Source organism: Convolutriloba macropyga, chromosome 3, assembly GCF_964194025.1.
Source record: "Convolutriloba macropyga chromosome 3, txConMacr16.3, whole genome shotgun sequence".
Lineage (NCBI taxonomy): Eukaryota > Metazoa > Xenacoelomorpha > Acoela > Convolutidae > Convolutriloba > Convolutriloba macropyga.
Window position 1 is genome coordinate 36,498,422 of NC_134470.1, and position 13,585 is coordinate 36,512,006.

The window sequence follows — 13,585 nt, forward strand, 5'->3', positions numbered from 1 at the left end:
CGTCAAAGCTTTTGTTCAACAGCGATGCGTTGTCATCAGCCTCAACAAAACCTTGTTAAGCATCCTAATTCGATATTTTTGAGCCACCGTTTTGATGCTCAAAATATCCCGACATTAACGGCTCCACTGGCACTGTGTAGGTTTCCTGATACTCATTCGCAATTCATATTTGCTAATACAGGAATTGATTTTTTCGGAACTATATCGAAGACACCAAAGACATCCTCACCAAATTCTATGGCCTCATTTTCCAATACATGATCAATCGTGCGCACATCTTGGTTTTAACACGGACACTATTCTCCACGCCCTCCGACGCTCTGCATCACGAAGATGTCAACCAAAATTTATCATGAGTCACAACGGCCAAACGTTTGTTGGAGCTCTGAATTTCTTTGAAGAACAAAATTCGGAAAGTTAACACACCATACGGATCGCAATTTGGTGGTGCGTAGGAACGGTTGATCTAAAATGCTAAACGGATCATTTTGATCATTCTAGGGATAAAGAAGCTTACATCAGATGTCTTCTACACAATCATGGTTGAGACCGAGAGCACGAGAGAACGATGCTGAACTCTCGACCCCTTACACATTTGGCTGACATACCAGACAGTGAAGCACCCATCACCCAGACCATTTTCTCGTACAGAGACCTTGCAATTCGATGCCACCAGGAGAGTTTTCATCAACCATGCCGGCATCCTTCAAGTCGTGGAAAAACGTACAGCAGCGTATAAACCACGTCTAGAGACGCCTAGTTAAAGAGGACCTTCTCACTTTAACGAAGCAAAACAAATGGTCCGAACCGAGTGCTTCTTTGAAAGTCAATGACCTGTAGTGGATCCGCAACGACCTCAATCCGCGTGGAATATGGTTTTAGGGACGGATTGTGGATACGTCGCATGGAAAAGATGAATCTGTACGCATTGTCAAAGGAAAAACTGCTTACGTCCGTCCGCCCCGTTACCGGTTTCGCACGTGTTTTAGCTGATTAATCTTTTTTGCTCAATTTTTTCTCGGAAAGGAAATCTAGGCTACGCAAGCTACCCTCTGGTCTATTGGTCACATCATTCGCCCCCTCTTTGGTTAAATTAATGGGTTTTCTCTCCCCGGAGCCTGTTGAAGATACATCAATTCAAGATAGCCGAAGCCAATATTGCAAAAGTTGAAACTCCAAAAAAGTGGGAACTTGACTTTGTCCAAATAAAACGTGTAAAACATTTGATCAACTGAATAATGGCATAAAAACACGATTATGTTAAATGCAAACACTTAATTTTGTTCGAAACAATTAATGAAAGAATTAACATAAAGAGGTCATTTCAACAACGCTGTGAGTTTCCCCATCTAGCTACAACTAAAATGAACAATTCAGTACTTGCCCGCTTTTATGAACAGCTAGATGCAGTCACCAAAGTAAAACTGTTGAACCAGAATTTTTTTTATTACAATATCTTAAACTTCAAAAATTCAGAAGCGTCAATAGTTCTCGACATACCTTGAAAATTAGTTTTCGTTTTTCATTGAGCACCCAGGAGACACTCAAAACGCAAAAAAAAGCACTTCAACAAGAGCAAGAAAAAAATTACAAAAAATCTGCAAATTTGGTTCCTTCATTTTAAAATCAGTCCTTCTTTTCATTCCACTTAGTGACACTACCGCTGCAACAACTTTAAACATACGATCGAAAACAAACTCTATTCTGAAAGCCAGAAAATAAGAACAGACAAAAATTTAAAATCTGTTGGTATTTTTTGTGAATTTTGCCTTTTATTTTGACTAAAACAAATCAAAGTTATATCCAGCAAACAATGAAGATGACCACAACACCCATACCGATGAGAAAAGACTGAACACCGAAGACGAAACTTTTGGTTGACGACATGCTTACAAAAAAAACTCATGTACTGAACAAGAAAATTGTTTAATTTTTTGGTTACTCTAGACAAAAACAATGTAAGAGGAATTTTTGTTGTAAACGACTCTATTCTAGAAAATACATAAATTGAGAGACCATTATATACAAGGAAACGAAGTGTTAAGCAGACCTTTCTCGTAATTTTATCTGTAGCTTTCGGTTAAAATTAGCCCCCGTTGACAAGCTCGACGCATATCGGGAATGAAACAGTGAAAAAGGGGAAAAATCAGCAGAATTCGGTTCGTGGTGTCAAAAATTGTTCTAAGCTGTTATGCAGCATCAGTTAGATTCTAAAATTACACTTAATCCAGCTTCTCAACTAAAAGCTATTAAGCTTAAAATTAATTCCAGCTAGGAATTGCTCTAATTAACTTAATGCACTTTAAGTTAATGACCGCTCTTCATTGGTTAATCCTGTTACTGTTTCTTTTGATTTTCAACTTTAGATCTTAAGCATAATTACTATATTCAATGTGTGAAAGAATTCAAAATATATTCAATTGAAACATTGAGTGAGGAAGGTCAGGTGTCAAATGTGAAATTAATGACTAATATAAAACGAAAATCGTAATCGGAAGGAAAACCGCATTGACAGAATAAATAGCAGAACCCAGTTTCAAATTCAAAAACATTTCTTGAAGAAAAACTAGTCCTTGAAACTTCTGAGAAATAATTTGGGAAGACAATTAAGAAAAAAATGCAATAAAAAAATTGAAAAACATTAAAATTGAAAGTGAAATGAATTGCTGCGCGTGACCAAAATCCTCTAAAAAGAATGCGAATTTTTGTCCAAACATGGTTTTGTCATTAACTGATGTTAGACTGAAAACATTTCGTCGCGAAACCGTAACCATTCGTCTCCGCTCCACTTCCTGTTTCGGCGTGAGCAAAATCACTTCTCCAATTTGAATTCAATAATCAAGAAAATAAGCGATCAGATTTTGAGAAAACAGTCGTCAAATTGCATGAATAGCTACAAAAGAGACATGCGTGCTTCATAATTCAGATAAAGAGATCCAGATGTAAGTTGATTAAGTTCTCGACACAGCACAAAAAACAAAGAAAACTCAGCATTTCCTTAGTGTGGATTGGTAAAATTAACCCCACAGAGGCTTTTTTAGGAACTTTTATTATACAGAGGAGTTACCTTGACCTTAAACTATTTCAAATCATAAATTTTTGAGTGAAAATACTTTGAGTGAAGTAAGTCACCTATGATCCAAATCTAATCACGCATTTTACCTAAAAACATTAGACAGTTCAAAAAAACTTCACGAGCTCAAATGTCGATAGAGAGAGAAAGGAAAGTCAATAAAAAAACTTGAATTCTTCAGCTTGTTTGAACAATAATACAATAAAAAGCATCAATTGACGAAACAAAAAACATAACCACGTCGGGAGAATTGCTTTCAAACAACCGGCGAGCGGTTAGCTTCGTCAGTAGCTAGCAAAGGTTTACAGAACGATGCTAGCTTTAGCTTAATTGAAGAGGCGTGAGGTGTGCTCAGCTGGGGTGCTAAATTTGATTAGAGGGACTGATGTGGGGGCAGAGTGGGATCAATTTCTATGAACCGCGCACACCACAAGTATGTCTCCACAAAAGTTTCTGTGATTCGCATACTTGGAGACAAGTGAGCTGGAGTGCTCAAAGCGAATACAATGCCAACTGGGCACTACCTCGTTATCCCGTTTCTGACGATGTTTCTGAAGTCGAATGGGTGAGACTAAAATTCTGTCAAGCAAAAAAATTGCATTAAAAAAGTCAAAAAGGATTAATATATTTACTACAAACTGCATTTGAGAGCAGTTCACAAATATTTCGTAAAAATTGCTTGATAAGTCAAATATCATAAAAACATTTCTTCTATAACTTGGCGTTAAGGAGGATAATAGATGACAATAGGCATCAAAACAGCAGATGAAGTGCGGCATCAAATAAGAGAGAGGGAGAGAGATAGAGCGTGATGGAAAGAAACCCCAGACAACAGAGCGTGAGGAGGAGTACCAGAAGCATTTTCCATGATGAGATTCGATTCTGCAACTTTAAATTTTTAGCATTGTTAGTACTTCTACCCCTGCAAAAATTAAAATTTCCAGATTTTGCATTGAAAAATAAGCTCAATACCATTTTTGTGTCTGCGATCCTGCCAGGTAACCCGTTCTGCAAGAGCTAAAAACCTTCTTTGTCCAGTAGAGATCGTTAAACTCAAAAGAGAACAAAAATATTCAAAAAATTTTGAAAACAACTGCAAATTTTAACAAAATCTTGCTAAATTTCAGAATATTGATATATTCGTAACCGTTTCATTGTCTCAATTGACTATCCAGTATCTGTTTCAAGCCTTAAAAAGTTGTACTAGCTCAAAGATCCACAAATTTGTAATGTGATAATAATTTTCGACGTTCCAAATTTGTGGAAAAAATTTAAATTTTATCAAAAAAATTAAAAATTTATCAAAAAATTTGCAAAAACTGTTATCAATAAAAAATTGATAACCATCAAAAAAACCCTAAAAACCACGCAGCAGCTTATTATCAAAACTTGGCGGGGGTTTTTTGACCTCAGAGGCAAAAAGAAAGCCTGAACAATGACCATAAATAACATAAAATTGAAAAAAATTCCGTTTTGTAAAAAAAAATTCGTGATGTTAACATTTTGCAGAACATTTCATTAGATCAAAGCAACAGTACAGTAACCTATTGGAGGTACCTTGTCTATTGAGCTGGAGAAACCCAAGAAAAAACGACAAAATGTTTTGGAAAAACTTGAAAAAAACGCAAGTTTTATCAAAAAATTGCCAAAAATTGTTATAAAAAAGTTGAAAACTTTTTCATGGCCAATAAAATGTTTTAAGGAACGTATTATCAAACCCCTAATGAGCTTTTGCTGGCCCCTGGGTCTGGAAAGAATCGAATAAAGAAGAAAAAACTTTCAAAAAAAGGAAACAGCACGTTTGGTCAAAAAATGCTAAAAATCGTGATGTTAAATGTTGAAACCATTCCATTACCACTAGAAATTACGCAGTAACCTATTATCAAACTCTACAGGCGGTTCCTTGAAACCGAAGGCTAATTAAACTCGAAAAATGACAAAAAAAATTCAAAAAGTTTGAAAAAATAGGAAAATTGGCATAAATTTGAGTGTTTTTAGCGAGCGGTTGTTCGTCAGTAGCTCGACACATGAAAGAGTGCACTGGGGAGCTGATGGCGGATGTTGGGGCAACATTGATTTGGGGGTTACAGCGCGCTTTGTGGGGGCAATAGTGCGGGGGGGGTCAACAGTGGGGGTGTCTTCAACCTCTAAGAACCGCCCTTCACACCATAAGTATAAGTCCCAATAAGTTTGAGCTGAAACAGAGCTGAAAGGCTCTAAGAGCACTTAATGCCCGCTGAGCACTACCTGTTTATCCCGTTTTTGAGGACGAAAAGTCAAATGTGTGAGACGAAATATCGGTCGAGTGAAAAATTGCATAAAAATCCGACAGGACTAATATAATTGCTACAAACTTCGTTTTAGAGCAATTAATCATAGCCGGCAGATTGTCGGAATAGCTGCAAAAGACTAGATTTGCGTGCCATTTAATAGAGGTAACTAGATACAGATATAAGTTTAAAATTTATCGACGTCGCTCAAAAATCTATGTAAAAAACATTTAGCGATAAATTAATAAAGCGTGTTAAAATGCATGAATTCCTTTGACCTTAAACTAATTCAACTTAAGTTTTAAAGTGTAAAAGTCATTTTATTGAGTGAGGTAAGTCACGTATGATCAGAATCTGATCACGCAAATGAGCTATAACCTTTGCTAGAGAGAGGGAGAAATGACGTCACGTTCTCAAAAGCTGTTAGTGAGATGAAGTGATTCAGAAAATTTGACCTTTTCAGCTTTGCTGCGTGAACAAACGTAAAACGAAAAAGAGCGTCAGACGAAACAAAAAACATGACAGGACAAGTTCTGACTTACAATTCAGAGAAACTTCATTGACTGAACAAAAATTGACTTAGCACATAAAAATTGCCTTCGAGAGGCTGACGGTGGCTATTAATCAAAATAGATTCGCTATTAAACGGTAAATTTACGCCTATATAGAAATTAATTGGTGTGGAGAGAGACAGTTAGAGTGGAAGTGCGAGTGGTCCTGAACTCCTAAGAATAAGAATTACTTGTTACTCTCAACACCATATTTAAAGTCTCCTAAGCATTTTTGGCGAATAGCCTTCTTAGAGACTAGGAAAATAAATGCCTTCAGGCTTTAGGAGTTGACACCGCTTCTCAAAACAAAAAGTCATAAAACTTGCTGTTAGACGACAGAGCAGTTGAACGAATAGTATAATTTCTAAAAACCTTGCTTTAAACACCCATTTTGTCACATACTCAATTTGACAGCAATTAAACACCCATTTTGTCACATACTCAAAACAGTTACAAGGCACCGATCTTGCGATAGCACCAATACGCCTCCATTATAGAGAAAGTAATGATACTACCATCGGTGCGATTTTGAAAACAAAACCATGAAATAGTAGATTAATTGAAAGCTTTCGACTAAAAGTCAACATTACATCATAGTTTTGCTACATTGAGATCATACAATCAGAGCTCTTAAACATTGGCAGGGAGCAACCCCCGTTAATTTAACCAATATATACAAAAATTGAACAAGATTAAATTTTAACAAAACAACGTGGAATTAGAATTGGGAATCCATGTACTGAGCAATTTACATAAAGATACATAATTCGTAACAAAATTAATTTATACTAGACAACTTTTTATCATCTCACTGACATACAACTTCCCACGACATACAACTTCCCACTTAAATTTTCACTCAGGAAGAAATGCCCCCAGCTGATGAATTAGAGCAACAATCAGGGACCTAAGCCCTCCCCTCTTGTGAAAAAAAAACTGTGTTCTCAATACTATGCGTGAACAGACTAATGCTTTTTTATGCACTGATAATGGCTTGATATAGCCACAATTGAATTAGTCTTGTAGCAATACTTGAATGTTTCCATTTAGTCATCAACAGACTCCCTCAATTGGTGTGGAAACGAGGACAAAGTAAAAACAGTTGCTAAGCAGCTTGCAATATTTCCAGATAATTTCAAGATAATCCAATTCATTAGGGGGATCCATTTTCAGAGTTCTACCAAGGAACAAAACGTCTAAACTTCTTTTACAGATGTTTGGCAAAATTATTAGGTCGATGCGGCACCAAATCGAATTAAACCAGTGTGTAGTTTCTAAGTCTAATACCGAATATTTTCACAAAGTTATGTGGTGAAACCCAATACCAGCCATTGCAGTTTTTAAATGTTGTTTACTCTCAACCTGCAAATCCTTGTACAGGTCAAGCTCTTCGCTATTGTCGGAAATCAAACCCATCTCCTGCATACACTTTAGCAGCAAATAGGCCTTATCAGATTGTTGTGTCGACAACAACAGTTGCAGGGCTTTGTAGAACTGATTGGTGGAGATGAAGACCAGAATGGCCAGGTTCTTCTGGTTGATCTGGGGAGAGACTAAAAACTCTGTCCATTTCTTCACAATCTCCTGGTAGAATTCTGAGTCCTGCAGTGCAATCTTAGCCAGGGATATTGACTCGTCCCATTTGCCGTAGCTTTGAAGATACCTGAAAGACTCGGGGTTAAAACGCGGTTAAGACTCGATGTAATTTAAAGTGTAAAACGCATTGCTCAATGCAAGGACAGGGTAAGCAAACAGCTGTAATTTATTGCCTTTACTTCATAGCTAAGCATTAGATTGCCAATTTTACCGACCAGACCATTGATATTTGAGCAGCTAATTGGACGAAACTAACGTCGTCTTATACAAAACTATCCATTGGTTGCAGTCTAAAACTCTAAAAACTTTAAAAACGATTTACATTGATTTGATCAGTAACTTGGTCATCACAAGAACAGCCAATAAGATCAGTTTATGCAGTCCCACATCAACAATTCATTTCATTGGCAGACAAAGCAATGAGCATTTATTACGAGTTACCAATGGATGCACACAATCCGGTTTTCTATCGATGGAAAAGCTGCCCTTTTGCACAGTTTCAATTAAACTCCCCTCTGGTTGGGCAATTTTACCGAACCATTAGTCCCCTCTAACTAGATGACATTTAATCAAGAACGTAGAAAACGTATAACAGCTCAGGCAAGTTTTTATTTTTTTTGGAAGACAAATGCTCCATATTCACACTTAAAAGACTTTGAGCTTATTCACTGCTATGCTCAGCCAATGGGGCGCAACCTTCAGTTTTCGACAAAAAAACAACGGTTATTTGTTTTGACATTGCTGCCGTTAATCAGCTAGAGTTGATGCCCGAAGTTTCGTTTTTCTCGGTTTTATTATTTGTTCTGATAACTAACGCGAAATTGAATCTCATTATCCAGTGTGAGTCCTTCAAGCATTTGAACTAACAATTCAAAGGCCCTATGTCTAAAACGTGGACAACAGATTACCGGAAAAGTCGCCGTTGAACTCACTGTCCGACGCTGGGTTTAAAAGAATTAGCGAAAAGAGAAAATTGACGGCAGCCTCTAAGTATCAAAAAGTGTTCAAAATTCGTCCGCAATTTCATTACATTTAAAAAATGGTGAAACCAGCCCGTAAATTAAAGGGAAAAAAAGCTTATACTAAAACCAGTTAGTAGAATACTAAGGCACTTTGGTTACTCAATGCACTAAATCTTTAAACAATAACTCTTAGTGCCCGGGAATTATTGATTTATCCCGCTTTTTATGACTTCGCTTTTTGCCCTTGACCGTAGTTGCAAAATTAGCTGACAAATTCTAAATTGCATTCAGCTGAAACAGTGAGCGACGTAAGCCAAAAGTCAAACGCGAAAAAAGGTGACTTATGTAAAACGAATTAAAAAACAATTCCTGAACTGCAAATCAAAGAATTTTCACTGACCAAATAAAAACATGAACCGACTAACGTCGGAAAAAGTGCTCTCGAATGACAGGCGGGCAATTTAATTCAGGAGCTGTAGCGTAGATAAATTATTCTTTATGGGTGCAAAAACATCAGTCCAAGCTCGGGTTCGAATCCCGACCTCCTGAGTTCGCTTCCGTAACCTCGACAAAGGCATTAACCACTCGGCTATCAGTGCATTGTCGTTGTCTTTCTAACAAACGGTCCAACAAACTTTATTTCGGAGTGAGAGCACCTGAAATGATTCAAAAATCAAGAAATGCATGAAAAATTCACAAGTCATAGATTATTCCAGAAGAAAAGCGCAAAATCGGTCAAACAACAAATCTGCATAAAAAAGACATACATTTACAATAATTGCTTCTCATTCAAGAGCAATTAAAAACAGATATCAGAAGGACTCGTACTTAATTCGGAAAAGCATTTAAACAAAACCGTTAAAAAAAACAGAAGTCAAATGGGCGCACGTGAACGAAAAATCACGATCGCAAGAACGAAATTTTGTTTTGTTGAAACAAGTATTCTCACTCTTATTAAATATCAGAGGGAATAAATTTTGACCTGAAAAACCGTTCGATTTTTTGGTCCATTACTGTTACATATCATGAACTTCAAATATCATAAAAAAGAGTGAACATATCTTAAGAAAAAACAACCGAAAGATTCCGGAACCAACTCGAAGAGGATATACTCACTAAACAAAAAGAACTTTCTCTTTTACAATATTAATAATTCTCAAAAAATAACAGTGTGAAATAGAAAAAAGCAAACCTGATAACAGTTTCCTTAAGTTTCGTAAGTCGCAAGTCAAAAACAGCTATTTGAAGCAGAAGTTGCAATAACATTACCATTCGCTTCTTGAACAACCAGCAAAGAATGATTAAAAACTCAATATAAACGTACAGTAAGTGAAAGCCAGGAAAAGGGAAACGAAATGAAGGAATTTATCAAAATTCAATAACATTTTTAAATGAAATTCCCAACTGCTCTGAGAAAATGCTTCAATGTGGCTTCGGCCGTTTAAATCCCCACCAAATTCCCGGCAGATATGCATTAGAATAGCTGTACACTAAAGATTGCACACAAAACTAGTGCCAAAAGCAGAAACAGGTCAAAAACTTTTTTAAACAAAAATGGGCCAAAATTTGATTAATTTTACTCAATTTTCTTTACCAAGAACGACTCAAAATCAAAACCTATCAAATCAAAAGCAGACGAAAACAAATAGAAAAAACCATCTGCAGCAAAAAAATTCTTCGAATGTTAAAATAAATTTAAGAGGAATACAAAAACTGCTAAATGCAAACTGAATACAAAACTACTAAACAAGGCAAAATGACAAAAAATAGCTTGAAATTTCATCTTAAAGTCTAACATTCGCTTCCGATGGCCAAAATGCTCCCATATGTACAGTTGCCATCTAATATAATTGAGAAGACCTCTTTGACATCAAAGGTTACAGGCAAAACCAAAAAGTTTTGAAAATGCTGCACGAGGACAAAAATTAAAAAAAAAATTATTCGTTTATTTTCACACCTTATTTTCTCAATTTCTCGCTCTCTCTCTCCAATTTATTTATACTGAAAGGCAAAAGTAAAACATACCCGGCAGATTGCCGGAAAATAGCCGCCGTTGATTCCAATAAGCATGATTGGGATTGAAAGAATAGAAGAGATTGAGAAAAGATTTTTGTACAAAAACATTTTTTAAGTCCGATTTATTTTGATGGCATTTCGTAGTTGAACATAACGTACTTCTGTTTCTTAGAGAGAGGCTACAGGGGCTACTATCAATACCAATAAGCATTAGAGATGGCAACTAAGACTTATAGGAACGACGTTCAAATAGCGGGCATCTAAAATTGGGCTTTATGGGTTTATCCCGTTTCTACTTCTGACTTCAATTTTTTATACTGACTCTGTTCATTTTGAATTGCTTTGCTGAGCAACTGATGTTCAAAATCACTTTTAACAGAATGAGAGAAGAGAGAAACTAGCCTAGAGAAGTCAAAAAGATTTCACGCAAAATGTTGAAAAAGCGGCAAAATGAGGTAAAGCGAAACATTTTTTTATTCGACGAAGTAAAAAAAAAATAGGAGCGCTATAATAGCCGGCTGAGAAGATGAGGGCGGCTATTAATTAGCAATTCCTATTTTCGCGAAGTAAACTTTCAGTTTTAAAGGCAATATTACTCCAACTAAAAATCCATTTTCGAAAACCATTTTTACACGATTTATCCCCTACACTAGTCCACTCGTCTACTAATGAAAACCAGATAAGACGCAACGTTCACTTACCAGAAATCCCAATGTTAATTTGATGAGCTCTATCCAAGTTCCACAGTAAAAACCAAGTTGACACAAGATCAAAATTTATTCACGTATTTTCTCTATAATGTTTAACGCAAATGAAAACTCAATCAAATTAGGAAAAACCTGAAAACATCGTTGATAACTTTCTTTTTACTGCAAAACTTGGATGAATTTGATAAAAGTTAAATTGGGATTTCTGGTAACTGAAAATTGCATCTATCTGAACTTTATAAGAAGACGAGAAGACTAGTGTAGGGGATCAATAGTGTAAAAAAATTTCCACAATAGAATTTAATTTGAAGTAAAATTGCATCAAAAAATGAATTTTTACTTCGTGAAAAAAGGGATTGCAAATTTACTTTCGCCATTCAGTATATAACCAAAAACCACTCTTCCTCTCTTCGTTAGACTTTTGTTCATCAGGTTGACCAAAACACTTGTCACATGCTGCATTGACTTTTAGATCCTATTTAAGATACAGTAAACAGAGTAAAAAACAAACAAAATCACTATAACTGCTCTTGGAGTTGTCATACAAAGGCAGCACCAAATACCCAATACAAATTCATTAAATTGTAACAACAGGAGAGCGCCTGAACAATAAATGGTGGTGTACCAAAATACTAAATATTTGTTTTTATTTCTTGCATATACAATTAACAGCTTAACGCCAATGAGGAAAAAGTAAAAACTACCTTAAGGAGATTGAGAATAAATTCGTCTTGTTATGAACTATACGAACGGTATTTATGAAAAAGTGGTTATAACTTGTTTCGCCTAATTGTTGTGATAAACTTATTGAAGTTTCAGATTTGGTCTGCAAAAGCTAAACCCCCTATCTCTGAGCTGCCAGAATGATAAATTTGAGAGACGAACTCGACAATATCAAGAGCTGTGACCCCGCATTGATGAATGTTACAGAAGAGCTTATTGTTGAGCTTAAAATCAAGCAAGCATCTATCAGCAAGCTAGTATCAGTTCCTGGAGAAAAAGTTGAACAATAATGAAAGATGCTCATAGGAAGACTGTATTATTATCAACAATCTACCCTTGTGAATGGAACAGATTACTGGGATGACGTTCTATCGTTTTTTGCCTACTACCTGCACATCAAAGAAAAGAGAGAGACAGCATCGTAGCATGTCATCGACTTTGTCCGATCCACAAACCTAGCCAACCACCAGCATTCATTGTTAAGTTCGTATACTTTGATGTTAAGGACAGAATATGAGTAAGAATATTTCTTGAGAAATTAACTTAACCAGACTATTGCAAAACTGATCTTCCTTAACGAACGATTAACAAAGACAGACGCTGAAAGAAGCAGGCTTGACAACATCTACCTACAACTGCACACAACTATTTTTTCAAAAAACATGGAAGTAAGCCGAAACCACACAACGTTGTTGACATAGAGTATGCAGATACCTTACTCGCGCAGCCTTCCCTTTTATCTGATTATAAAAACGAAAGACATCGCAATCAGCAACCAGATCAGCATGATTCAATTTTACTGAAGAAGGAGAAAAACAAGTTAATGGGAAAAAAGAACACAAGCGAAGAATGAGTACTCCTAGTGATGGAGAAAAAGAAGGAAATCTAAATTATCTGAAAAAAAACAGATCTATTCGATCAGTATGTCGAATGTATTGTAACCGATGCTACTACTGGTCAAAAAACATGAAATTGATTCGGAAAAAGGATTTATTGTGGAAGAATCTATTGATTCATAGTGCTTCGCAGTCTCAGAGATTGCCTCTCTTTATCTTAACCTTCCTTTTCCACAATTTCATCTAAGCAAGAAATAAGTTCTTCTGAGGCTGTCATTTGTATTACAGCTAAAGTACGTTCTTTAAGGACAAATTTTTTTTAATAGAATAATGCATTGAGCAACTCACTGCTAAACAAGATATAATGGACCTTACGAAGACCAGGCTAAACAAGTCTGAAACTAAAACCCTATATTTCTTTGGATGATTATGAGTTTTTCTCACAGTGCCGCGGATCAAGAGGTGGAGTTGTAGGAGTTTATGTATCTGATAAACTCAAAGAAGAAGTTTTAAAAACACTAGGATGCAAAGATTTTAAGCGTTATATTGCTACTAAAAACGGTCAACAAATTACCCTCGCAGTTTTGTATCATTCACAATCAAAGTTGTACATAGCTGGTTCTTTCTAATATCTTGACGAACTCTTTAGAGGAACATAATTTTCCGAGAAACATAACTACAGCAGATACTAATATTGATCTCTTAAGGGACAACAAGGAGTGTAGGGGGTTTAACCGACATATTCAACTCATTCGGTATAAAAATACTGTAGCAACGAAGTCAAAGTCCGGAAACATCAACTTCTGCAAGCTGCATAGAAAATACATGGGGTAATGTTTTAAGTAAGAGCT

The 13,585-nt window shown here is 36.0% G+C and overlaps 1 protein-coding gene across 1 annotated transcript in view; it reads right to left on the bottom strand.

Moving 5' to 3' along the window:
* Window positions 1–6,433: 6,433 nt before the first annotated feature.
* The window catches only part of LOC142336173 (WD repeat-containing protein 11-like), a 65,699-nt gene continuing 58,547 nt past the window's right edge, over window positions 6,434–13,585 (bottom strand). The window contains exon 12 of the mRNA XM_075384797.1: window positions 6,434–7,557. Coding sequence (XP_075240912.1) covers window positions 7,191–7,557 — 367 coding nt within the window. The 3' untranslated portion in view covers window positions 6,434–7,190. The remainder of the gene's footprint in view (window positions 7,558–13,585) is intronic.